This window comes from Strigops habroptila, chromosome 4 (assembly GCF_004027225.2).
Source record: "Strigops habroptila isolate Jane chromosome 4, bStrHab1.2.pri, whole genome shotgun sequence".
NCBI classification, from domain to species: Eukaryota; Metazoa; Chordata; class Aves; order Psittaciformes; family Psittacidae; genus Strigops; species Strigops habroptila.
Genome location: NC_046358.1, coordinates 53,578,981 through 53,606,739, shown reverse-complemented (window position 1 = coordinate 53,606,739; position 27,759 = coordinate 53,578,981). Strand labels below are relative to the sequence as shown.

The 27,759-nt window shown below is 36.5% G+C and overlaps 1 protein-coding gene across 2 annotated transcripts in view; it reads right to left on the bottom strand.

The window, feature by feature from the left end:
- The window catches only part of PLEKHA7 (pleckstrin homology domain containing A7), a 154,933-nt gene that overhangs the window by 58,088 nt on the left and 69,086 nt on the right, over nucleotides 1-27,759 (bottom strand). For both annotated transcript variants that reach the window (XM_030481372.1, XM_030481373.1), the window contains exons 4-5: nucleotides 10,090-10,173; nucleotides 1,287-1,398 (exon numbers count right to left, since the gene is read on the bottom strand). In XM_030481372.1, coding sequence (XP_030337232.1) covers nucleotides 1,287-1,398; nucleotides 10,090-10,173 — 196 coding nt within the window. The remainder of the gene's footprint in view (nucleotides 1-1,286; nucleotides 1,399-10,089; nucleotides 10,174-27,759) is intronic.

Genomic DNA, 27,759 nt, shown 5'->3' with positions numbered 1-27,759 from the left:
GTGCAAATAAGTTGACAAAGGGAAGCAGAGGGGCAGATGACAGAGGATGCACACTTTTTGGCAGAATTGTGACACTGGAGAAATCCTGAGCTCAAAGCAGAGTATCAGATCCCCATTAAGTTTGCTGGTTTTAAGAGTGAAAAAACAAGCCTTCTGCCTCCAATGCTGGGTTGTTTGGTTTTGTTTTGCTTTTTTTTTAAATCAGAATAAGGAGGATAAATACAGCAAATACAAGTGCCCAAGTACTTTGGTAAGTTCAACTGTTAGAACATCAAAAGGAAACAGATCAAGTAATTCAGGTAACCTACTAAGTTTACTGTTTTCAGTGGTAACTTCATCTAGCATATTAAAGATAAATATCTTCTTGAGATTTGACACATGACAATCTTTGTGTTGGTCCAATAACCTATACACTTCAGATCTAAAAAAAAATATTTTTTTTTTGTTGTTAGCTTTTCATAGAATTGTTTTAATCTTCTCCAATATTCACCCAAGCATATCAAAACATTAGAAAAAGATTTTAAGTGATTCCAACTCAACAAAAATATCTTTGCAGCCAATTTGGCAAAGTCCGATCTTCAACTAAATTACTTAACAGGCTTTGCACTACTGCATTTAAAAATAAACAAAACTGAGAAGTTAAGAAATCTATCTTGTCTCTGCTAATTCTTCCAGTATTGTTTTGCTTCTTTTTATCCAGTCCCCTCCTATTCTTACTGTACTGTAAATTATTTCAAGGTCAAAGAAGCATTAAGATGGTTGTTGAGACTTCAAGTACAGCACTTTATTATAGTTTGTGTAATAATAAACACAGGCCCTTTGTAATGATAAATAATGGATTTTTCTATTATTAAACATTCTGTGTGTGAAATTGGTGTCTGCACTGTTCGTGCACTACAGTCATGGCAGAAAGGGATCCAAGTTGTTACTAAAAAGAGGAACAACAGTAAGGTTTCATGGAAAAGTAATAACTGCAAATTATAATTCCTGTTATTCTGCAGCACTCTTTGCCATATACACTGGACTATCAAAAGACTTGCTGGAATACTAGCATTACATATACTTACTTCTGTTTTTAAGAAGCCTCACAATAATCACTATTTTTCAAATTATCATTCAACACTATCATGTGGATATACAGTGCTCCTATACCTCTTCTTTGAGGTAAGATATTAGACTTCCAGGCTAAACCCATAGCCCTATTAAAATTAGGGTTAAAATATTACTGGATTTAAAGTGACTGAAGTTCTATTCACAAAGCTGAAACAATAGCCTTTTTCCTTTACCTTAGAGCCAGGTTTTGTATCAACAGCAGATGTAGTTACTGCAGTGGACGTTTCACTGACCATGCTTGAAGGTCTTTGGTTTACCTGTTGCTTGGACATAGGTGAATTCTGTCTAGAAAACAAACAAAACCAGATAATCAAAAGCACATTTTTTCGAACAGTCATCTTTGCCTTTTCATATTTAAGAATCACAGTGAGCAAATGAATGACAGGCTAGTCAAACATTTCCCATGCATCCACAACTTCCTTTGCACCACCACTATTATTTTGATTTCAGTATTTCTCAAGCAGATGCTGACAGTGACATTTGATGATTGGCATTTTTCTATGTATCAGGAGGAAGAAACCTGCCAAATCTAACAGAGAATCATGATACAAAAAAAGACCACTCTGAGAAGATAAGGCTAATGCAGATAAACTAAATTCTGCCGATTTTAGAGGTTTGGCTGCAAACATGTGAAAGAGCCAGTACTGGGGAGGGAAGGATAGGAGTCAGCACTTTGCAACAACAGACTTTTTAGTTAATATCAGACTAGCCTACTGTTAGATCTTTCACTAACTTCATGTCAGATCTTTAAATCTGCCCAACATATGATTCATACTGCAATATGAATTATTAAAACACATTCTAAGTGAAATAGTGCAATTAATAGCAGGTATTATCAGAAATAAACAACTTCCGAGTCATACTAAGATTTAAGAAACTAGCTCAGATGCAGATACCCAATTAAAGCATAGATGAGATTAATCCTACCATCAGTGTGTAAGAATTCAGAACAAATGCCCACATGAAGAAATGGGGATAAATAGAAGTGCAAAATCTTGTGGAATCCCACATGCAGGTTGTGAAGAGAAGCCTCAGCAGCCAAGCTTGACACCAATTTGTCAATTAAACCCACAGGCAGTATTTTCAAAAATCAGTAACAACACAGTTCAGCAAATTATATGTAAGGAACAAGTACCAATACAGTCACATCAGAAAAACAAAACAAATCAAACTATTAAACACCTGTGATTTTCCTCTTCCCATTTCAGCAAGTCACCAAAGCCATTTAATACAGAGTAATTCTGAGCAGTTACCACTCATAAGAACAGAGAAGAAGAGTTTGTGATTGTGGTAGCTCAACACAAGGTTTAGCTGAGGACAAGGTGCTTGCCATCATTGCTCTTCCTCAGTTTACAACCTGAACAATTGTCTGTCCAAAAGCTTTTATAGTTGATTTGGTGTCAGGGAAAGCACATTCTTCCATTTGTGACCACAAAGTTTCAATTAAGCTTGCAAGGCAGTAACACAACTTTGATCCCATTTCCTTTACGCCTCCCTTATCTGGCATGAATCCCTTCTTTCTAGCTTTTATACGTAAGTCCAAGTCCAAAATACAAGAACAAGCTACAGCAAGTCCCTAAAATCCCTGGCCAGCCTTTAGTGCACAAGAGCTTCATCACATCAGTTTGAGTCAACTTGCCTAACCTCCCATACACCTACTTCAGCATTTAATCAGCTTTAGGAATATCTAGTTTCAGCAAAGGGCAGATTAAGACACTTCCCATATCTAATGCTGCCTGACTAAGCTATTTCTGTTGATCAACCAGTTTTATTATCTGCTTTTGACTCTGTTTTTGTTTCCTTTCCACTTTATAAACTTTCAAAACAGATAGAAAATGCAGACTTGCAACATGACTGCATTTTACTTGCCTTTTCTTAATATTTACTCATCAAAAAGGTGCCATTTCCCTGCTCAAGGCAACTAAACTGAGAGTAGTTATTTCAATAAGGGAGGAACACTAACAGAGATGTGACAGAGACTTTAACACTGTTTCAAGATCAACCTAAAGCATTAGATTTGATATCATTAATAAGGCCACTAGAAATGAGTAGCAAACCTATGAACACAAAACATAACCAAGGAAAAGGTTTAGCCTTAGAAGACTCAAAATTTCTCTTCTTTCCTTGAGGTTTATATTCTTTACAATGTCCACACCACAAAATATTGAGTTTTATTCAGCAGGAGAGTCACACCATATTGTCCAGATACTCACCGTGGCAAGGAGGGAGGAAAGAAAGCAGTGGGAGGAAGAGGAGAGAGGACTTAACATACATGTCCAGAAAATCTGTAGGCTTTCCAGACAACAGATAGTCTGGTTAGACTATTTTTTCTTCATTTTACACAGTAGCCATTTCAGAGAGAGCAAATTTTCTCAGGAAAGACAAAAAAGAACAATAAAATTTAAGTTTCAACAAATCTGAATTAATTTTTCCAATAAATTATTTATATGGGAATTAATATGGGAAGAAAAATAACCCCAGAAGAATGGGTTTAATCTACAAGTTCAACTCTGATTGAACAGATTTTCATTATTCCAAAAGATACTGTTTCACTGTAGCTTAAAATACTGCAGCTAAAGAAAAATAGTAAAAAATTTAGAACTGGAGAGGAAGATAAGCTTTATATGTTTTAACAAGACCATCACTATCCAAAAAATCATAATGAAATACACAATAATAAACTTATAATATCCTAGCATTTATAATATTGCATTTAAGCAATTTCTCTTCCAGTTGCTACTGAAACTGATCACTGCCAATAAATCAAGCTGTCCTTTTCTAGTAGAATCAAGATTAATGACAAACTTCAAATTCACAAGGGAAAAATGTTTTTTAAAAAATGTGAGGTTGTTGCCATGTGAAAGAACTCAAATAGCCAACAAAAGAGACAGCAAGTCCACTGAAGGAGAAAACACATTATTATTCTCCTAAACAACATTTCTGGCAGCCAACACTTGTGATCCAAACTTTCAATACATGATATGTAACAGAAAACCCTAAACAATAATGAAAATTAATTTAATTATTTGTATATGCTATTTCAAGGATAAAATAGATTTGTTGCATGAAATCAAAACATAACAAAACTCAAGAATTCAAGTCTCTTAATAGCTAATTAATATTCTCAGTCTGGTTTTGAAAGCAAATAAAAATATGCAGAATATGCAGAATTACCTGAAATATCCCAGGATGTTAATGGAGTTAACACAGTTCTGATAGTATTTACAGACTCGTCTTTAAATATAAGTGACTATAGCGTTATTTCTCTGCATTCAGAAACATTAGTTCAAATCACCATTACCAAAGATGTTTGATAATATCTGTTATCCAACAGCCCATTCTGTCTTCGTCATAGTGATGGTTTTTGTCTATTTTCAGGATAGTCTGCTTACTGCCTCCCCAAGGGTGTGCACATATATGCAAATTCCAGTATGTACATTCAGAGCTCCAGTCCCTTGTAAACATTTTTAATATACTTGAAAATAACACTTTATATTGTACCTCCTGTCAAGCAACATCCTGCTCTACTTAAAACAGTGCTAGTAAGGCTACAGAAATCATTTACCAGCTAAAATAATTACACGGCCAGTATTTGGCTTATTAAAACAAACACTGAACAATGCCAACAACAAATAAATTAATACACCAGTAGCCCATACTGAAAACACAATACTTAGGACAGAACACACTCCTTTTCTCTAAAGGATCATAAAGATTAGTTGACTTAAAAGATCCACATTCATAGCAGCAACTTAAAAAGTTTATTTTGTTGGAACCACATATGACTCAATAATATCATGTCAATCTAGTTTTAATACTAGTAAATCTCCTGTTTAGCTAGACAGAAAAAATATCTGTCCTAGTATTTCTATACATGTAAACATAGCAGATATTTATTTGGGAGTTGTTTGGGTTTCCTCCATTCTCTCCACCTGATATTTTTGCTGCTATAGTAACCAAATGCAATAGACAAAATAAGATGCCTCTCTCCCCAGAGGTGATACACAGGCTTTAGCAGCTGCACGAAAAACAGGCAAAAAAGAGGATAACTCTCATTGGATTAAGCAGAAAATACTTTTTTCCCTATTTTTCTACATTTATCTTCATATCTTACTTTTTTTTAACTTTGAAGTGCTATCTTCTCATTTGCAAACATGATACATAAAGCTTCTAATACACAACTACTAGTATTTAGCAACGGGTACAATTAGATATATGGCTATAAGTGCCTGCTGCTTCTTTTTGGCATACAATTATTTAAAGAGCTGTTACTTAAAGAAAGGTAGGAGAGAAGAAATGTAAACATTACATACATCTAACCTAAGTAATTGTATCATAAACTTTTCAAAGGAATGCACATATAACAATGTGGTTAAAGTAAATCTAACACATGTCTGGCAGCCTTATCATTAATACCCCTTCTTCCATTGATTGTTTAGGAAAGATCCTTCTTTGGATTACGGGTTCATTGAAAACATGAAAGTAAAGCACAGAAATTAAGAGACAGTTGTGAAATAGAGGAAGGCTACCAGAGGCACTTCCCATAAGCCAAGATACACAAATTATTTAGAGGTGATTCTGAAAACTGCGAGGTGATCAAGTCAATAGAGAACAAAAATTATTCAGGGTAAAACCTGAAATGCTGAAAGGAACAAACAGAAAAATAATCTGCAGATAGGAGTAACCACGTGATAAAATGACAAACTGAACTCAGTGTCAACAACAGAAAACTAACTCAAAGGATGAAGAAATTAAAAACATTTCTGCAGCTTTTATCGATCAAAACAACATTGGCAATCTGAGGAAAGGATATTTTTAAATCTTAGTACAATGAGTAGCAGCAGTCAAAGTATGTGAAGAATTATTAAGAAAGGAATAGAGAAGAAAAAGTGCGATTGAGTTATTATAAAAAAGAATGAGCTCATGCTGAGTACTGCATTCAAGTACTATCGATCACTCCATCAGAAAAAAGACAAATCTAAAAGCATCATTGTCCTGGGTTCAGCTATAGCAGTCATTTTTCTCCTGCTTAGTAGCTGGTGCAGTGCTGTGTTTTTTAACTTTCAGCCTGGGAACAACGCTGATAATACCGATGTTTTTAGTTGTTGCTAAGTAATGTTTATTCCAACCAAGGACTTTCTCAGTCTCATGCTTTGCCAGGGAGGAGGGGAAGCCGGGAGGAAGCAGAGACAGGACACCTGACCCAAACTGGCCAAAGGGGTATTCCATACCACAGCACGTCATGCCCAGTATATAAACCGGGGGGAGTTACCCGGAAGGCCCTGATCACTGCTCGGGTCGGGCTGGGTATCGGTCGGCGGGTGGTGAGCAATTGTATCCTCTCCCCTTGTTATTTCACTAATCGTTATTATCATTGGTGGTAGCAGTAGTGGTTTTGTATTATACCTTAGTTGCGGGACTGCTCTTATCTCAACCCGTGGGAGTTACATTCTTCCCATTCTCCTCCCCATCCCTCCGGGAGCGGGGGGAGGAAGAAGGGGGGGGGGGAGTGAGCGAGCGGCTGTGTGGTTCTGAGTTACCGGCTGGGCTCAAACCACGACAATCATACAGAAAAGCTAGTTCTCAAGAGGACTAGTGAAAAGTACAGAACACACGTCCGAAACACTGTGTCCAAAGCTGCTAAGACTAGAAAAACAGAATAAGATGGGGATTTGACAGTGGTCTCAGCTAAGAATGGGTTAGGAAATAAGGAATTATTAATCGCTATTTCAAAAAAAAAAAAAAAAAAAAAAAAAGGCAAAATCAAATCTAAATAAGAACACTTTTAGGAAGAACAAATAGCATAATGATCAAAAGAAAACGTAGTTCAGAAGTTACAGATTCCGGGCAATATTCTTTATTTTTATCCTTCAGTTACAATGGAGTTGAGGAAATCAGATTTGGCTTAAAAAGCAGAATTGATGTGATATTATTTAAAAGGGGAAATGCCTTGGCAAAAAGACTAGTGAAATACAGTCTCAGCCTTCTACTGAAAGTATTCAGTTGTCGTTTGATCAAGTGAGGCAAGGGCATCTGGTTCACAACTGACTAATCAAGCTAAATTACATCAAGCTAATCAAGCTAAAATTACATTATTTATTGATATCATTTTCCAAAATTTCTTTTCAAATCTTCTTGCCAGAACATCGCTTCCTGGATGAGAAATGGCCAGAGCAGTCCATACATTCATCATTTCTAGATTACTGCAAATTACTTTTCTGATGTTAAATGTGTCCTTTCAATAGGTAACTTTGTTGCAGCATGAACAAGTTTGTGCTCACGCCCCCCAACTAGTTCCCAGTCAGTATCTGGTGACCACTCCTGGATTTGGCACTAATCTTAAATTAGAATCAACCCATAAGTAATAAATCACATCACAACAGCACTGAAGAACAAATTGCCTTTTATGAAACCCTACTACTTCAGACAGGATTCTTTATCTGTAAGAAAAAGTACTCTCGGTCAAAAGGATCCCATGATGGAAGAAGTTTCCACAGACCATGTAAATACAGAGACTATCCTTCCAACTGTGTTCTGTTTGTGAAAGTCTTTTGATCACAAGGTATGATCTGCAACACTGATTCCAAACCTAATACACAATCCATACAAACACACACCACCACCAATCCCATACAAATCCCTGATGCCTGAGGGAAACGAACTGAAAACATGGCATAGCCCCATTACAATTCCTAGGCCTAAAGACAGGGAGGTGCTCATAGCTCCTTTGATTTCAGTAGAGACATCCACATATATCCACAGTGTCACTTGACAGGAATTCAGATATGACTGTGATGAACAGCACCGTTGTAAAACGTACACTGTCGCATAGAAGCAGTACAAAACTTAGGAAACCAGAGCATCCCACACACTTGAAAATGACATCTTTAAAGCAATTTTAACTGATATATTAAATCCACCTAATTTTAAAAACGCTATGTATGGACTTCAGGCTAATAATAAAGCTTAGAAAAATGTTCTTCCAAAGACTGTCTCCTGAGTAGTCACTATACACATACTCCTCTCTATATCCTTCAACCCATTCCCTCTTCTTTTAGAATAAAACCACCTGTCTCTATTAATTTTACTACATTGTAAGATTTTTCCTGATTTTGATACCATCTCAGTATGAGTAACTGAAGTCTAGAGACGACAGGTTATGCCCGTTCATCTGATTGTCCTCCAAATAAACACCTTCATTTCTCTTCCAAAAAAAATCCTAAGATACACTAAAAGTCACTAAAACCATATTGTCACCAGCAAGTTATTCTTTCAATTCTGCTTGCAATATTTTATCTGCTACTATGATTACAAAAGCAGAAACAGCCAAAGGAAGTGTGACTAACCCAGGGAGGCACTCAAAGGAGTTCTAGCCAAACACCTGTTTTGCCTTACACATGTACAAACCTTCTCTGTATTAAATTTGATTGAACCTTTACAACAGATTAATTAAAAAAATCAATTAACAGGTGGAAGTTGGAACACAGATGCACAGTGGCTGTCGTACATACTGTCTTTGAGATTTGCTCCATTGCAAGATACCTGTTCTCCTCACTAAATGACGTGGAGCAGCTCCTCTGGATACCTGTCATGAGCCAAACCCCTCTTTGAGCAGCAAGCCACCCGCATACCATGTAACACCTGCGGTGACCTCCAGCTCAGCAGCTGTCCTGCAGTCTTTGTGCAAAGGCCTCTTCCATACACTGCAAAATATGTTCAACATCTTATATCATGCTGGTTCGCAGCAGGTGCCTTAACATAGCACTGGCCCCTGGACTTGCTTTGGGCTTGGGGAAGGGCAGTTGTTCAGTTGTTTTTTTGTTGGGGTTTTGGTAATATTATTTTTGTTTGGTTGGTTTGTTTTTTAAACCATTTGAGAAGCACTTCTCAAGGCTGTTCCAGAACCTCTGAGCAGAGACCTAGACAGTCATGCGCTACTTCTCTCCAAGTCCACAAGAGAAGACATTGCCAAAAAGCCTCAGACTCCTGGAAGTCTTGCATGCCCCTTCTCTGGGCCTCCTTTTTCTTAATTTTACAGTGCTTTAAATTAAATGTAAAGCAAATTAGACGTCACATGATTTGAAACATAAAGCATTAAGAATTGTATGGTCAGCCATACAAACCACCAATCCAGGCCATTACAGCCTGATGCCAGCCTCTGTGACACGTGAGGGGCTGGCAGTGTTGGAAGATTAGGCTGGAAAAGGAAAAACTATCTGGTGTTGTCCCATTCCTCTTGCCCTTTGGAGTGGTTTTAGAAGTAATGTAGAACTTTCTCCTAGACTCTGTCTAGGGAAGATATCCAGTCATCCCATTACTGAAGGGATTACAGGAGCAATCTAGCATGCAGCAATGATAACAAGAGTAGTCAGGGGTCATCCAAACGAACACCAACAAAATGCCCAGATACACCACTTTGAACACGTGCATTTCTTCTTTTTTATTTTTTTTTTTTAATCAGACAATCAAGATAAAATATGCTGGAAACTAACATATGTTCTTCTATTTCTCTAGAATAAATTGAAAAATGCCTGATCAATTTTATTTTTCTCTTTATAAATACCAGCCCAAGGCAGGGAATGTAGAAAAATCTAAAACATAAGAAAACCAAGGAAACTAGTAATATTTTGTGCATTTCAATTTCAGTACAAACCTGCCAGTTTGTTCTAAAGACATTTTAAATTTATGTTCTGTATATCTGATTTTTCTGTAAGGCTAAAGCAGCATTGTTTAAGTATTGTATTTATATTGTCTTTTTTGCTTGTTTATTGGGGAGTGGGGATTGTTTTGTTTTGGTTTTTTTTAAAGATTTGGTAAAGATTTTCTCTCAAGCCCTAACATGGAACAGTGCTAAAATCAAAAACATATTATCACAGTAAGTAGTAAATTTTTAAGCATAAACCATATCAATGACATTTTTTTCTACAAAAGGAAGAACTGTCAAACTACTAAACTACTGCAGGTAAAGCTACTTACTCTTCTCGCAAAATAAATTCAATATTTTCTGGAGAAACCTGTCCTGTCACAGGATGTCTAAATGATGTGGTCTGCTGATTATGGCTGAAATGAAGAAGAAGAAAAGAAAAAAAAAAAAAGAAAAAAGAAATTAATATTGCTAAAGATGGTAAAATGTATCTGTGATCTCTAAAAGGAAGAACTTTTTACATTGAAGCTTTGCTGCTGCTACTCCAGAAATGAAACATATTTCATATGTTTTCAGCTCCTTCCTGCATTCTTGTTGACTTTGCCAATGACACACTGTACCATTTAATTAAATGGGTTAATGTTTTAAAAGTAAACTAGTTGCAATCCTTAGTTAGGGAGACATACTTGACTTTATGATTATCTATACCTGATGGTTACCAGATTATTTAAACATAACATAGAAATTACACAATATAAATTACTGATTTGTATTTCTGTAAATTTCACGGAACAGAACCAGTAAATGTTCACAACCTTTTACACAACTTGTAATATTTAATAAGATCAACGAGAGATTTTGTAGAAGCCATTTGTTGCATGTTTTGGGGGTTTTTCTTCCTCTAGTATTTCTTCAATATTATTTTCCTTACACCTCAATACAGAGGTTCATATCACCTTAGCTGTTCAGTTGCATGGCCAATATAAAACAACATAATTTAGTATTTCATCTGAGTTGAATTAGAGTCTGGATTTTCCATCAACTGTCTCTTTAGAGTTCTATCTAGATGTTTTACTATGCTCAGTAAAATATTTCTATCCATTAAAGACAATTATCGTATCTGTGTAACTGTATAATGCAAAAATACAGAGTGAAGAAAGCTTATTTCAAGATAAACTGATAGTCTTCCCTCCTCTCCCAAGTCAATAATTTCAATTGATTGTACAGAAAACACAAGACAATTTCTACAGAGTCTCCTACCTCCCAAGCTCTTTATTATGCAGGCCTGTCAAAAGAAATACCTATAAAAATCTATAAAAATCATACATTTTAAAGAAATAAAAAAATTAAGTTCTTACTTCAGAATTAGAAAGGTTGTGGCTGACATGCAGTTAGGGAGCCTTAGAATTGTATAGAGTAATGAACCAAGAGCTCACTTATTTAAGGTTCTAATTTTTTATGGGTTTAGTTCACAATACTTTGGTAAATGACATCCAAAACTAGAATTCCCATCAAATGCAGAAAAATATTATTGTGAGTATATTGAGAAAACAAAAACAGTAAGACTTCAAAGAGCCAAAAATGAACACTTCATCTTTTTTTTTCTTTTTTCTTTTTTTTTTTTTTCCATTTTAAAGAAGATTTGGGTTTTTTCCTCCCATAATGCCCAGCAATTTCAGGTCTTACATTTGACCCAATTGCCTAGCACTGGAGGATTTCCCCCAGAAATAGCATAAGGCACAAAAAAATATTTTTGGGTTTCAAAGTAACAAAATTCCAAAGAGATAACACTCTTTCATTAAAGGACAGCTAAAAATCAAACAGCTCATGCAGCCATAACATTCGAATGTAAATAGCTCAGGACATGCCTTGATTTAAAAAAAACAAAAACAACCTAGCAAAACACACCACCAAAACCAACCAACTAACGAAATAAACAGACACACCTCCAAAAATACCCTCCCTAAAACAAAACAATCAAACAAAAAACTCACCAGAAAATCAAACAAACCACAACCAAAACCACAAATTGCTCACGCAAAGTCCCACTTGCACCATGAACGGCAGAGGATATTTTCTGTGTTATGAACTTTTCACCCTTTTTCCAATATGTCTTGCTACAGGAAGTCATATATAAAGGACCAATAAAATAACATTTTTAATAGTAAACTGAAAGCTGTGACAACTTACGTTACACCAAAAGGACGTTTGCCAGCTTCACCTATTGCAAAAATCCTAACCCTACAGCCACTAAAAACTGTGAATAAGATATTAGGCCATCAATGACCCCATAGCACTAGCAAAAGCATTCACTTCCCTAGGCTGATGAGAACTGATCTCTGCTGCAGAAATGGGTTAATGAAGTACCTTTGCAGTTTCTAACTCTCCAGTTTTCCTATGAAATCAGAGATCGGGAGAAAGTATTTCCAGTAAGTCTGCGGTGCTAACACGTACAAGCAACCATCACCTTTTTCTCACAGAAGGACTGAGGTGTATTGTTTTCTAAACAAGCATCTTTATGCAAGTTCATATTCTAATTTTGGATATACATCCAAAGAAACAAATAGAAACTTGAAGATGTTTTCAAAGAAAATAATACATAAATATAACAATAACAACTAAACTCCACATTTAACACACAGTCCCGTTTTAAGCTGAAAGTCTTTCCTTTCAGATCAGGATTGAAGCAGTCTGTTTAATCTCTGATATTTAGGCTAGGAGTACTAACTAAAATGTAAATACACTGTTAGCTTTAAAAGTGAAAGTACCTTGTCAGCTTTATTCTCCAGAGGCAAACAAACTGTCAACAAGCTCTCATCTGAAGGCTTCTAGTCTTTAACAACTCACTCTTCAATTAAGACTAAGAAAAAGGACTATATTCCAGAAGTCACAGGTTATTTAGGAAATTAAGTTACCCATTATACCATACTAACACTTTTACAAATGTTTTAATATTTCCCAAAATTAAATAAATAGATTTAAATAAATAAAAAGATTAATTAGTCCTCTTGCTGGAATTAAAGAGCAAGTCCATTACTAACAGACTAAATATTACTTGCCAATAGTAAAAGTTACAGCTGAAACGTAAACACTTCTTAAGTATCTGAACAATTGCATTTTGGGACAAGTTTTGCACTTTGAATAGTAAGAGCAGAGAAACAAGGATAATTTCATTATTACATAAAATGCACATGGCAATTCCCAGCCAAGGAGAAGGCATATAAAACCAAAACTTTCTGGAAATCTGCAGCTTCAATACTCAGGACTTGACTGGGAAGACAGAAATTAAACCACTGTCACTAACAGCAGAACACGGTTTATTTGAATTTGAAAAGTAAGAGTTTAAGTGTTTTGCCTCCTAGGATTCATTACGAATTAAGCAATACTATTTATAACAACCTATACAACAGATGGCTAATGCCCTGCAACAATGAATTAGATAGCAGAGACTTTCGTCTACAATGAGAGCAGTCAAACACTGGAAGAGGTTGCCTAGCAAGGCTGCAGAATTTCCATCCTTGGAAACATCCGAAACATGGCCACGTAAGGCTCTGTTTTAAACTTTGATTTAAACTTTGTAAGTTGGTTCCAACTTGAATTGGCTGGCCTAGCTCTGAACAGGAGTGGCTGGATCAGATGGGGTCCAGAGGTTCTTTCCAACCTAAACTATTCTGTTCTGTCATTCTCTGCTGCTCCCTCCACCCTCCTCTGCAAATATAATTTAAATCTTAAAACACCCTTGAAGCCTTCCCAGTATTTAAATGAATGCATTCTGAGAACATGAGTAGTAACTTGTTTTTATCATAACAAGAAAAATTGTAACATTAGACTTTTAGATTTAGATCATAGTTGTTTTTTGTTGGTTTCATGTCCTTTAAATATTTGCTTAACAGTAATACCTGCTTACACAACAATAATAATGTCTCCAGTGGTAGTGATCTAGTAAACTTGTTCCAGTGAAAGTTCTCCTTCCTTTCCAAGCACAAACTAAGAAAAGACCTAGTCCAGTTCTCCAAACACACCAGCTAACCAAGCCTCCCAGTAGTTCTTCCAAATAACAACTGCTGAATGTGTTTCTATTGTCTAGAAATCTACTACGTATAACAGGCACAATAAATGAGCCTTAATAAAAGGACACAATGTGCTGCTTTACTCTTCATGCCCCCCCTTTTTTTTTTACTTCCACTACAGAAAGACTTGATACATCCAGCAAAACTGGGAAAGACTTATGATGCTTCACCACGTGAATTCTGAACACCGTGTAACTTGTATTGGTACACCACCATGCATGTGAAATGCCAAGCTAACTTTTCTAGTAACACTACGAATTTTCTGTGTGATAAATTATGCCATTTTTCCTAATAATCATCTTTTAATTTTAACAGTTTGGTATTATTCTGATTTTGTATAATTATTAATCAACTCAACCACCAAGCCAAAGCAAGTATGAAAACACCAAAAATCCACACCAAAATTACATTAATTAGCATCTACCCCTATCATCATTATTAAGTTACACTATAGACCGTTTAAAAGTAATTCTGAATTCCAAAATTACAGAACACCATTTTCCAAGGCTTGCTCTTGGTTTGTAATAGTTAAGACTCAGACTTTTCATAACAGAATCACAGCTCAAACACCAGTTCTTTCTCACTAGATATCACAACACAAATTCTACCATTTCACAGCATGCATACACAACATTTACAAACATAGAAGTTGACAGTCACCCACTGCCTTAAGACCAATGTAGTATAGCAGCTTAGAAAGACTCAAGACCTTCAAGATGTTAACAGTGTTATCTGGCTAACATTAGCCACATGTGAAAGCATGCTCTTTGCGCACCTAACGTTAATTCTTAAGTTGGCCCTGGGTTCAGGGGGTGTAACCAGATAACCTTACAAAGTGGATGATCACTCCTGATGGGTGGATGGGAGTGCACAGACACATACCTATATCCTTTGATAACACCTTTCTGCTCACCATCAGAATGTATCCTAAAACATTTCTCAGATGTTGATTAAGCAAGTCCGCATATTTTACATTGCCTATCCTTTGTCTGCACTAACCTAACCTACAGTATGATGAAATTTAAGTGATTTAAACACAGGAAAACTACACAATTACAATCTAGTCTCCATTCCTATAGTGCAATTGACATAGGCAGGCACTTCCAACTGCATGGATCCTTCTGCAGAACTCCTAATTAACATGACTTTAACATAACTTCACCTAGTCGGGGTTTTGTGGGGTTTTTTTTTTTCTTCCATTTCATTTTGTATTCAAGTCAAAGCCAAGTTTTAATAATTAACTTTTGGACACGACTGATGCTGATGACCTTTCATTTGAAGGCAAGCAAGTTTAGAGGTTGCCTCTAGAGTAATTTACATGCCCAGGCAGATGAAGTTGAAATGTACAAATCAACTACTGATTGAATCTACATCACATTAACAACAAATCTATAGTCGCAAGAAAAATTCATGTTGTCATTGGACAGACTGTCCTATAAATTATTATAAGCCATTTCTAGAGTACTTATTTTTCATATAGGCTGGTGTTTTTACACTTACCCGCAAGACCAGACAAGCATGAACACCTTTATGTTGAATTCCACATTGACGATGTTGTTCAAGGCCAGGTTGGACAGAGCCTTAGGCGACATGGTTTAGTGCGAGGTGTCCCTGCCCACGGCAGGGGGGTTGGAACTAAATGATCTTAAGGTCCTTTCCAACCCTAACTATTCTATGATTCTATTCTATGATAGTTATGCATGAGCACCCACACGTCTATGGGGAGTTACTGGTGTAAAAGTAGAAGTGAAGAAATGCTGTTCAGCCAGCGAGTTGTTACTCCAAACGGGAGAAAATGCTTGTATCCAGCCAGGCAAACAGCCAGTCATAATTTGCTTTATTTCATAACATATTTCTGAAATACATCAACAGCTTCAAAATAGTTCCAGCATTGCCTTCAGAGTATTTTTTAGATACTTGCTTTTAGAATTGGCTAGAAAGAGTATCAATGAATAGCCTCAGCAAATCAGTGCCATCAAAGATCTGCAAATAACATTATTAGAAGAAAAATGCAGTGTAATACAGATATAATTTGGTAGAATTGACAACAAAACCAACAAATTGTATTACGCGATAGCACCACTACAAGCTGGAAGCACACAAAACCACATCTTTTCAAGATACTAAAAGTTATCCCCATTTCAAAATAATAGAGTGTCTCCTCAGAATTTTAGTAAAATCCTTGCTGCACTATAATCAGCATCTGGAAGACCTTCTTAAGGTCAAAATTTCACCCCCCTATACAGTGTCTTAACCTATAAACTACTGCATAAGAATCACAAAGTGATTCTTTCAAATCTCACATCCTCCTTAGGCTATCACCCTGACAATTCACAAGTGTTTAGTTATTCAGTTAGAATACAATTCTTTAACTATCTTGAGCAGCAATGTCTGTGACTACAATTAGTCAACACAAGAGCCTGGGCTTCTACAGACAGCTAAGGGGTCAGCTGCCACAACATCAGATTAGATCGTAAACCGATAGTCATGCTCTCACATAGCATCCTTCCTTCTACCTAGCTCACTAATGATGAGGTAAAAAATGAACTGCAAGTTTCTTTGGAACTAAGTCAATTTTTTTTCCTGTCTTAATGAACTACCGAAAATAATTTATACTTCCCAATAGTAATATTGGCAGGAAAGATTTTGTTGCTAATGAACATCCTTGTTAGAACAGATCTAATAAATCAATGGTAAGCTAATATGAAAAATGCCACAGAATCACTACAGAGATGTTCCGTCATTAAAAGAATAGATAAAAAGATGAATATACTATCATCAAAGGGTCATCACAGATTTCCATGAGTAATACAGGCTGAAGTCATCTGCTTATTCTCAATTCTTTTTGATGCGTATTAGGAGGTATCATCAGGTTTTTATTAACTCACAAAAAACACATTCAAGTAACTTGAAATTAAGGAAGTGTGTTAAAGTCTTAAAGACAAGGAACTCCTTAGAAAAGAGGACATCCCTGAATAGCGAAATTTGATTCTATTTCCTTACTTTTGCAGTTTCAGGAAAATTACAGTCTCTGTCTTCAAAACTGAAAATTAAATTTAAAAATTCTCTAATCACAGAAAAATAAAATTATAAAGGTAAATCCTCACATTATTATGTCACATCATCTTAATTCAGGCTTGGGACTCACTTAAGACTGTTCCTTTCTTTCCCACTAAAGCATTTGAAGATTGTCAAGTGATTCTCCATCAAACTCCAAAATAAAAACTAGTACCTTTAAAACTATCTATCTAAATTAATTTGGAACTTTACTACCTAATAAAAGCAATCTTTTAGAGACAATGAAAAGTCACTAATGTCACAATGTGAACAGCAGACTCCATCGATTGTACATTCCTTACAGGTAGCATATGAACATCTAAGCCAAAGCTTGAAGTTTGAAATGGAAACAGGAGTAGATCCAATAGTTAAATACATGCATTTGTGATACATACATATATTTGTATGCATACATATATACATGTATACACACATATATGTATATATAGTGTGTGTGTGTATACATATATATGCGCGCGCGCACACACACCCCCTCTCATGTCCAGTGCTGGCACAGATATTTCAGCAATAACTATGAGTTCTATAGGATTAAATGGTTGGGACAAATGATCCCAGCAGTCCAATTTCATGCAGCAACTCTGAAGACAGATGCTGACGTAGAAAGTGAGTTTGTTTTTTTAATAAAACATTTTGGTAAGTATGGAGGTATTTGATTTTCCACTGGGGGTCATTGGTGTGACAGGAAAGCAGCAACTTAACTTTTTCACTACTCAATTTTGTACTACACATAAAGCAGCATTTGCCCTAAAGCCATTCACACAGAAGAACTATGCAGACCTAATGTAACCACCTTACAGCAGTAGAGTTGCAGAATAGTTAGACATGAAATGCTGCTATAAACCAACCCTGCCACAAGGCAACAACATATAGAGAGTGACACATCACATTACTTATTTCTTCTGGATCTGATACACAAACTAAATTAATAAATTCATTAATAATAAAGAAAGTAATGATTCCATCCCTGGCAGTGTTCAGGGCCAGGTTGGACAGAGCCTTCGATGACATGGTCTAGGGTGAAGTGTCCCTGCCCATGGCAGGGGGGTTGGAACTAGATAATCTTAAGCTCCTTTCCAACCCTAACTATTCTATGGTATCATTAAGTAATATGATTAAAACACCCTGGGTAAAAGCAGCATACCCTTAAATTCCAACGTCAACCACAATGTAAAGTTTGGTGAGGAAGCCGTACAACAAGGATTGCCATATAAGCATAGTATTTTGGGAAAAGTACTTAAGGGAAGCTTTACACAAAAAAAGTATTTCTCTCAATTTTTAAGCCATAACAAAACTGTTCAAAATAAAATATTCATATGCATAGCATCTAGAATTCCCAATGGATGCTGAAAACCCCCAGCAGTCCTACTTGAACACATTTTACTTTGCTGCAAAGACTTACATAACAATAGACACTATGATCCACATTGTTCTAAATATGAAAACAAAGACAAGTTTTCCAGCATTCAGCTTTCATCTAAGTAACAAGCCATACAGTGAAGAAAGTCGAAACAATTTAATACAACAGCTATAAAAACTGAATAAAACAGCTTTCAAAAAACTTTCTTCCTCTGCCATGTAAGACATACAACCTCAAAACATCTTCTCTTCATCAGCTTTTTAATGATGAAGACAGATTTCAACTTCTTAAGACAAATGCATTTTTAATGTTTTATTTATTAAATTTAATGCATAGTAAGAAAAAGTGATTATCAGAGGACAATACTACAGACTCAGCCTTGCTGGGCTGCTGTGTGGTGTGCCCTTGGACAATATGGAAACACATTACCCTTTTCCCCTTTCCCTAAAATGGAAATGTTTTATCTACAACCTATACCATGGGAATGAAGTTTTAATCAAATACCATTTTCTTACAAAACCATGTGTCCAGAACAGAATTAAAGAACTATTGCTGGTATCCATCAAGTTCTCTCCGGGCTACAGTCTAGAATACTCTACCTAATTTCAAATCTCCTCATACTGGAAATGCATCATCAAACCAAAGCAAGTTCAACGTAGGGGCACCAAGATGGTCAGGAATGCTGAGGAGAGGCTGAGGGAGCCAGCCTTGCTCAGCCTGAAGAAAGAACAGCTTCAGGGGGACCCACCAGCAGCCTCTTGCAAGGAGGTAATCGAGAAGGCTCTTCACAGTAGTGCACAATGGGAGTACAAGAGAGAGCAGGCACAAATTGGAACAGGAGAGCTTCAGACTACTTGTAGGAGAAGGTTTTTCACCATGAGGATACAAAGATGTATCACGAGGATGGTAAAGCACTGGAGCAGGTTGCCCAGGGAAGTTGTGTAGTCTCCACAAGGTTTTCAACACCTGAGGGAGGAAGACTTGAGCAACCCAGCCTGACCTCACTACCGACCTTGCATTGAGCCGGAGGTTGCACTAGAGACCTCCCCAGGTCTCACTCAAACCAAATTGTCCTATTACCATAAGATTGGGTATAGTTCCTGTTTCTACCTCAAAGCCAAAAAAAAAAAAACCACCCCAAAAAACCCACAATCAAAACACACCAAAAAAAAAAAAAAAAAAAGTTTCACAGAATAGAATAATGTAGAAACTCCACATCATGTAGGAAGAAAAACTCAAAATAGCATTACATTAAAACCTGGTTTCTTCCATCAACCGTTAATAACACCATGAATTAACTTTGTCACCAAATAATTAAATCCAAAGTCCATTTACATTCTACTACTAAATATTCCATGAAAGAAGAGAATTTATGTAGCCTGAGTTCCTGTGGCTATGTGCTTTTTATCTCATAGGACACATGTTCCAACCAAAGCCTTTCCTGTAGTTAAGGTCATTCAAAATGGGCATGGGTCTGTCTCAGTCCCTCTCTGGCCCTACCCATATTCTCTACTGCTTCACAGTGCTGCTGAGGTACTGACTGTAATGCTCAGGATACAGAATAAACAAAGACATGAGCATCATATTTGCTGAAGTACAGTTTAATATGAAGAAACCACAATTCCCACAGCACACACCTATTCTTGTGGGTTGGCTGTTCATGTTTACTGGCATATATGTTAAAAGTTCCTTCATTAGCAACTAACTGTTTCAGCCTATCTTGTGGTTGATTCTGAAACAATTCAAACTCTATTCATATTCAGCTTAAGCCAGAAATAAAAAATTATGGCAACAAAGTTATTTCCTTTGGTTTGTGTGATTCCTGACAGTTTTAAAGGAGTTTCTCCATCCCCAATCTCATTCAATTCATTATGTTGGATAAAATACGATGCATCTCCTCCAAATTTAAATGCATTTCTAAAAATTTTTTTCCCTATCAAATCTTAATATAAAATGGACTACAGTACTCCTGAAAGGCACATAACATCAAGCTTTTGCTTGAGAAGACTAATAATACAAGATCATCTTGCCTAGAGCAACAAGTATAAATTAATAGACTCTTCAGAGCTTTGAATTACACACCTACTGGTTTCTTCCCTTTCCAAAGAAGCCCAGCACATACAGCACTGGAATACTGACACGTATGAAAGTCAAGATGTTAGCATCAGTTCACAGAACGCTACCGTAAGTCACATACAAATCTAGGCCAACCCAGAGCCAAATTTAAGCAATTATTTGCACTGTCAAAGACTAGTACTTCTTAAATTAAAATAAAATTCAACAATCAGATTAATCATACACTATTATCAATTACTGTGTATTAATCACATTCATACATCATACCATATAAAATGGTTCTTAGGCCAAAGCTACAAAGTGGATAAAACCTTACCAAAATGTTATTTCCCCAAATGTTTCCATCATACAGGTTACCCATTGCGTACTGAGAAACTCACTACAATTCATAGCCTAAAACTAATTCCAGATTAATATTTTATGGATTAGAACTGTAAAACAGACACAGAAGATTCCTTTTTTAGATTACACACAGAGTTTATAAATTATCCACAATGTCTTTTAAATTCAACAACATCAACAAAAAAAGCTATCAGTTATTGATGACTTCAGTCAAACTTGCTCAAACAAATACCCTAGAGCCAACTCATCCTTATGGAGATGTAGAAATACTCAGTGGCCCCAAGCCAGACCAGTAGAGAAACTCCTAAGACATTTCCAAACAATCACAGAAATTTTGCTATGAAGTATTCTCTTTGGCATGCATAAAATGGAAAATATGCTAAAATACACACAACACTACTAAGACAAACTTTATACAAAGCCAACCAAATAAAACCCATTAAGATACTAAGAATTTCAACATTAAACAATTCCAATCTCTAAAACTTTTCTGGTTTTAATACTCCTTATTTTACTCAATGCAGAAACCCAAGCAAACTGTTTAGAAAATGAACATTTTTAGTGCGTGTAATGCCAGAATTTTCTTTGCTAAACATAAACGGATGAATGAATTCTGCAGAACAAGGGCAATTATTTTCAGTCTTCCAGCGTCTCCTCCTCAACCCCCAAATCCACCACTAAGTAATCAAAGCATGTTAAGTCACAACATAACCTGTAGCTATAGGTTAATAACAATTTACATTATTGGCAGAAATGATGCTAAGTTTAGTGTGTTGAATACCTAAGCATGTGAACCAAACATAAACAAACTTTAAGAAAACTCTCATATAATCACATTCTCTGTTTAATTTCTTGAATCAACACACTGCATGACCAGAAGGTGAAAATTTGAGAATAAAATATTAAAACACAATCAGACAGCTGTGAGAAGAGTGGTACTGAAAACAACCCAGGCATGGAAGAAACATTTGCATTTTCTTAATGTCACTAAGTAGACACATTAACAGTGCCCAAACAGCCAGCTCAGAAAAAGCCCACAGTAGACACAACTGATGACAATATGAAGATCTAATGGCTAAGAAAAATAGCACAAGGAATGTATAAAGAAACAAATTTTCACTCTTTCCATCTCAAAAATAGCTTTAGCTAGCAAACACATTTTTAAAACTACTTTGTTGGGTTTCTATGAAGTGGTTTGGAGGTTTCATTTTCATCAGCAAACATCAATAGGCATTACTGAATAGGTAGCATGCAGTCATCTGGGGACAGCATGCATCTTCAAAATCAGGTCTGAATTAGACTCCATGTGAAACCACATTATCCCATCAGGAAAGATGAAAACTACTCCCTTAAACACATGAAGAGTGTTATTAGTTTTCAAAGTAACTGGAAGGATGAAGCAACTACCACTTTTACAATAAGTCTGGAAGTCAACAGCCAAATGTAAAAGCAAAATAGATGAATTCAGGCTCCTTAACTTTGGTTCACGGTGCAAGGCTGCAGCAAAGTGAAGCCAAAAGGTAGTTCTTAACACATGGCTATATATAGTGGAGCTATCAGCGACATTCCTCCTACACCACTTGAGCAGCACGTACAGCTGCTTTGTCTGGTTCTCGTCCTGTAGCTCCACCACACTGAAGCCCACACTAGAGCACTCCTTTTTCACCAAAGTGAAGCCTGTGCAGATAACACCTCCAAGAGTACAACGGCACTGCTTGTGCTGCTGCTTTATCGCTATGGTTTTCACAGCCTATGCAAATCCACAATAGAGTTCACAGAGCTGAATATCAGAGAAACATGCCCAGCCAGAGGATCTACAGTATTACCTACCTCTCACCTTTGTAATGCAAGGACTAGTTCTCTGTCATCTCCCCAGAGTGGGCAGGGACCTGGCAGGACAGTTCTATGCTGGTTCATTTTCTGACTTCAAAGCACCTCCACTGTTTGCTGTTAAATAACATGGCCACAGCACCACTCTGGAGTGCTCTGGTTCACATGTCTCACTGCTCAACTGGCTTTCCTCCAGTCTGCCAACACACAGGCAAGGGGAACCTTGAAGCGAGAGGATCTGGGAGCAGGCAAGCTCTCACAATGCTGACGAGGCCTGGGGTGAGGATAGGGAGTGCTGGCAGGATTAGAGACTGACAGAAATTCCAAAAGCTTCTTCAGATCCTGCATTAAATCCTTTCAATGCCAAGCAAGTCTCCAACAAGCATGTGACTGAAACTTGGCAACTATGAAGGTGAAGTAACTCCACATGAAATAATATTTGTTCTTTAGGTAATTATTTAACAGTACCTACAATGACAGAATGCGTTTGAAAAATGTGCATCTTCCACTTACAGGAAATTCTGTCATCTCCTGGAAATAAAAGTATTAAACAGTCCTTCACTATTCAGGGAATTAAAAGGATTGTTCACCCTTCAGATGCAGCAAGATCAAAAATTAAGTGCTCCAAAGCACATCATGAGTGAGGAGAGCCAGACTAAGAGCTAGACACTCCAGGTAAGTTCAGATCAGCACTAGTAAAAATGGGTTTATTTAATGCTAACTTTTAAGATGAAAAAAAAGAAAAAACCGAGCATGACATGATGAGTATTATATGGATATATATGATTAGGAGCATTACAAGCAGCATAGTACCTTTTCATGCTTTCAGTGCTTCAGTTGCATTTTAATTTACTACTTAGTGAAAATGCACGATGTTTTAAAAATCACTTATATAAATGTATAATCTAGCAATTTAATTATTTGCAGAAGAAGATTTCGGTTTCGGGGTTCTCTGGTGTGTTTGTTTTATTTTGCACACTGACTCCTCAGTACAACTAAACCACTACCACACATCAACATTGCAAGAATTTTCCTCAAGAATTTGTGTGATCTTCTCTGCAAAACTACATTTGACATTACAGCAATCAAAACCAAAGCTAAGGTTTATTTCTACCTTCTTGCACAGTGTGCTACACTACATGAAAAATTTTTAGCTTTAACTTCATAAAATCTACTTATGTTTGTTTGCTTTTCACTTTGCATGACTGTAAAATATGCTAACTACTCTTTTGGAAGCATCCTATCTGCTTTCCTAAGTAGTTACAAAGAATAGAATAATTTGTCTGTACAGCTACTTACTTGGTCTCTCATTCTTACGCATGAATTTGGCGTGCTTACGAAAAAGCTGTAGCTTATAGCAATAACCTCCAACAAAAGGGAAAAAGCTCCAGACCTGTTGTTTGGAAGCTGGTTAGCTGTGACTGCCACATTCACCTTCTCTGGGACTTTCTCTGATTAGAGAAAGTCAAAACTTCCAGATAGGGAACAACTCCTCTTAGAGACGAGTAAGTAACTGCGCAAACCCTGTATTATTTCTTCCTGAGGACTTCTTATGTTCTGCATACAGAAACTTAATTTCAGATTAATTTTTATTTTAATGTCTCTCAATCAGCTACTGGAACTAACCACAGTCATGAATCATTACTCTGAACATTTGCTGCCCATACTTACTTCATACTAATAAAGTGACCAACAAATGATGCTTATTCCTAAAACATAACTTAATAGAAATTGTAATTACACCACTTGAAAAAAAATAAAACTGTAACTAGCACAGAAGAGTAAGACTTCAGATTGACTGATTTCTGCCAAATAAGTCATCGCTGACTCACAGAGTGACTCTGCTTCAAGGTTATATTAATCAGTTTTGCATTATAAAATTGAAACAATTTTAATTCATTGAGTGATGACATTTCAGTTATTTTGGATACTGGATTAGGACTTGGAAATGCATCTTTACAGAGAAATGGGCTTCTCCCACAAGAAAAGAGAAAGAAGTGGCTAAATTTGCAAAAACTGCAATAAGTTTTTCTGCATCATTAAAGGATAGAAGTTAATGATTTTGGCACTACCACGTTGGGATTTGGGAGATCAACATTCAGATGTTAGCTCTGAAGCAGATTTCTTGTCGAGTAATCCTATTTTTGTAAAATCACCATTTTGTCAACATATAAGACTTTAAAGAAAGAAAAGGTGCCTACCAGTTTAGAGTCTTGACCTCACTTGCATCTTCTGGGGTGATAGTGCAGAACACACTAGCAAAAGCTTCACTGTTTTTCAATAGAAGAAAGAACTAACTTGACCTTCCTAAAGAATTCCACTAAACCTGGGAGGCAAGAACAGGCTGGAATTTCTGAATCTAGCTCAACAAGACACGTTGCTGCTTTCCAAGTTTAATTGTTTACAGATTTACAGCAAATCTCTTCCAATGCATAGAAGTTTGTCCTTTAAAATACTTATATCAAACATAAAATCATCTTTATTCTGAAGACAACATTTTGGCTACATTAATTATTCTTTTCACTTTAAGTAGTAAGCATATGGATGTGGGAAGAAGAAGGTTGCCTTTTATACTAGTGTACTTTTTTACAGCTGTGAGGTAACACACTGTAAAACACAATACAATTCTGTACTACACTGGGGTAAACACAGAATCATAGAATCAACCAGATTGGAAAAGACCTTTAAGATCAAGTCCAACCACTACCCCAGGACCGCCAAGACCACCACTAAACCATAGATGCACAGAAAGCAAGTTTAGCAAAATTGTGCGGCAGGATTAAATTGCCAGAGCAGTTGTTCAAAAACTGAACCGATCAATGCCACCTGAAATCTTGCATCTCTAAATGTAAGTCCCCAAAAATAAATTCACTCTGAGATTAACTTCCCTATAGTACTTAATCAAAATCTTTCTGCTCAGTTACTTGCCACCTAGTTGCTATCAACTTAGCTCACCCAGGTACAATTTATAACTGCACTGAAACATCAAGTTCAGGCTAACATGCCCCAGAATATGTTTGCTTTTGTGGTATCACATACTCTCATCTTAGTACTGTTCCTTGAAAAAAATGTAAGAATCTAAATTAACAATGCTAATACAATAGATTAAATTCCAGAAGTGATGAGTGGCAATATTCATTCATCTCAAAGTACAACACTGGAAAGACATAACTACATTGTAATGCAAATGCCTGCCAAATGAGAGTGAAGGGAGGGAAAATGTCCTGTTTCTGAATAAGAAGATGCTCTCTAGGAAAAATAAAATAAATTAATTATTCTTATCTTGCATGACACAAACTTTGTTTTATATCCAGCATTCTGGGACCTTCATGTTACACCCCATAACTTTAAGTTTTAATACCTCTGAATTTAGCTCTTCTCAGACAGCTCACAAATACTGCAAATACCATGTGCATATTTTACATTCTTCTGACATGAACAGGTTGCAGAGTAAGACCTTGTATTCTTGAGATATTAAGAAAAGGAAGCTCAAACTTTTTGGCACCTTGAAATGTCTGGTCCTACATTCCTTACATACCTACATACCTGTTTTCACTCTCAAATATTGCTATTGATATGAATGTAAACTTTGCATGAGAACTAGACACAAAAGCTGTTTTGTTGATGAATTAGAAAATGACAATTGAGAGTTACTGTGGGAAGAAAAAACATACTAGAGTTCAACTTGGAAATGTATTTTTGTTTTAAATAACATGACTTAAAGAAAATAAACAATGTCACTGCTTGAAGTTCCAACACTAATGTTTCTGATTAGTCAGGATGCCCTACAGGGAAGGATGACAAAAATAAGAAATCATTCAGGTACTTTGCTGTGAATTGTGAGACCACCTGCCTGCATCTTATCTTGAAGTGCTGTTGCAGGAAACTAACAAACAAACAAAAATATCCTTGACAGCAGGGCCAAGAATCATGTTATTTTTCTTAAGAGTCTTCCAAAGAAATTTATCTGAAGGAATAAAAAAGACAGGTGCCCCATTTTTATTAAGTGGTCTTACGCTCCCCACAAAACCGCAAGTATAACGACCATGGTCCAATTTTAAAAATATTTCCTGCTACAGTTAAAAGCAGATTCTTCAGAGGAAAAAAAAAATAAAAAAAAATCCATATACATGACATGTAACACCAACTATTTTTGGAAGCAAGGAAACTTCATCTAATGCCATGTGGCATGTATCAAAGACATATGCAAGATGCCAGTTTTCTAACTGCTTCCCAACAAAAGAGGAGAAAATATTAAGGATTTATTTCATGAAATCATTAATAAGAGTATTAACAAATAAATACAAGGGAATAACAGCTTTTTCAGGGACTGTCCTTTAAGCTGTATTAACAGTTTATACAACCTGATGTCATCACATGCTTCTAGAACTGAACGTCCATGTATTTGGTAAATTAGATAAAGAGGCCACTCAAAATATCAAGTATATATTATTTCCATTATTACCTTATGTAATTGTTAAGAAGGTATTGCAGACAACAAACTACCTCAGTCCATAAGATAATTACAGCACTACATGGTTCCAGCACCAGCGCAGCTCCACAATCAGTGTATTGATAAGCTGGAGGCCACACATTTCACATCTTTTTATCTGGATTCTATTAAAATTGCATAGATTCAATATAATGGGATGCATATATAGGAAGTAATGTCACTCCCATGTAATTATCACAGAATCATAGAATGGTTTGGGTTGGAAGAGACCCTAAAGATCATCTAGTTCCAAACCCCCCGGCAGGGGCAGAGACACCTTCCACTAGACCAGGTTGCTAAAATCCCCGTCCAACCTGGCCTTTAACACTTCTAGGGATGGACCAGCCACAACTTCTCTGGGCAACCTGTGCCAGTGCCTCACCACCCTCACAGTAAAGAACTTTTTCCTAATACCTAATGTAAATCAACCTTCTTTCTAGTTTAACGCCATTCCCCCTTGTCCTATCACAGCATGCTCTTGTAAAAAGTCCCTCTCCAGCTTTCTTGTAGATCTCCTTTAAGCACTGGAAGGCTGCTTTAAGTTCTCACTGGAGCCTTGTCTTCTCCAGGCTGAACAGCCCCAGCCTGTCATCATAGGAGAGGTGCTCCAGCCTGCCCGATTATCTCCACGGCCCTCCTCTGGACTCACTCCAACAGGTCCATGCCTTTCTTATGTTGAGGGCCCCAGAGCTGGAGGCAGTACTCCAGGTGGGGTCTTACCAGATCAGAGTAAAGGGCAGAATCACCTCCCTCAACC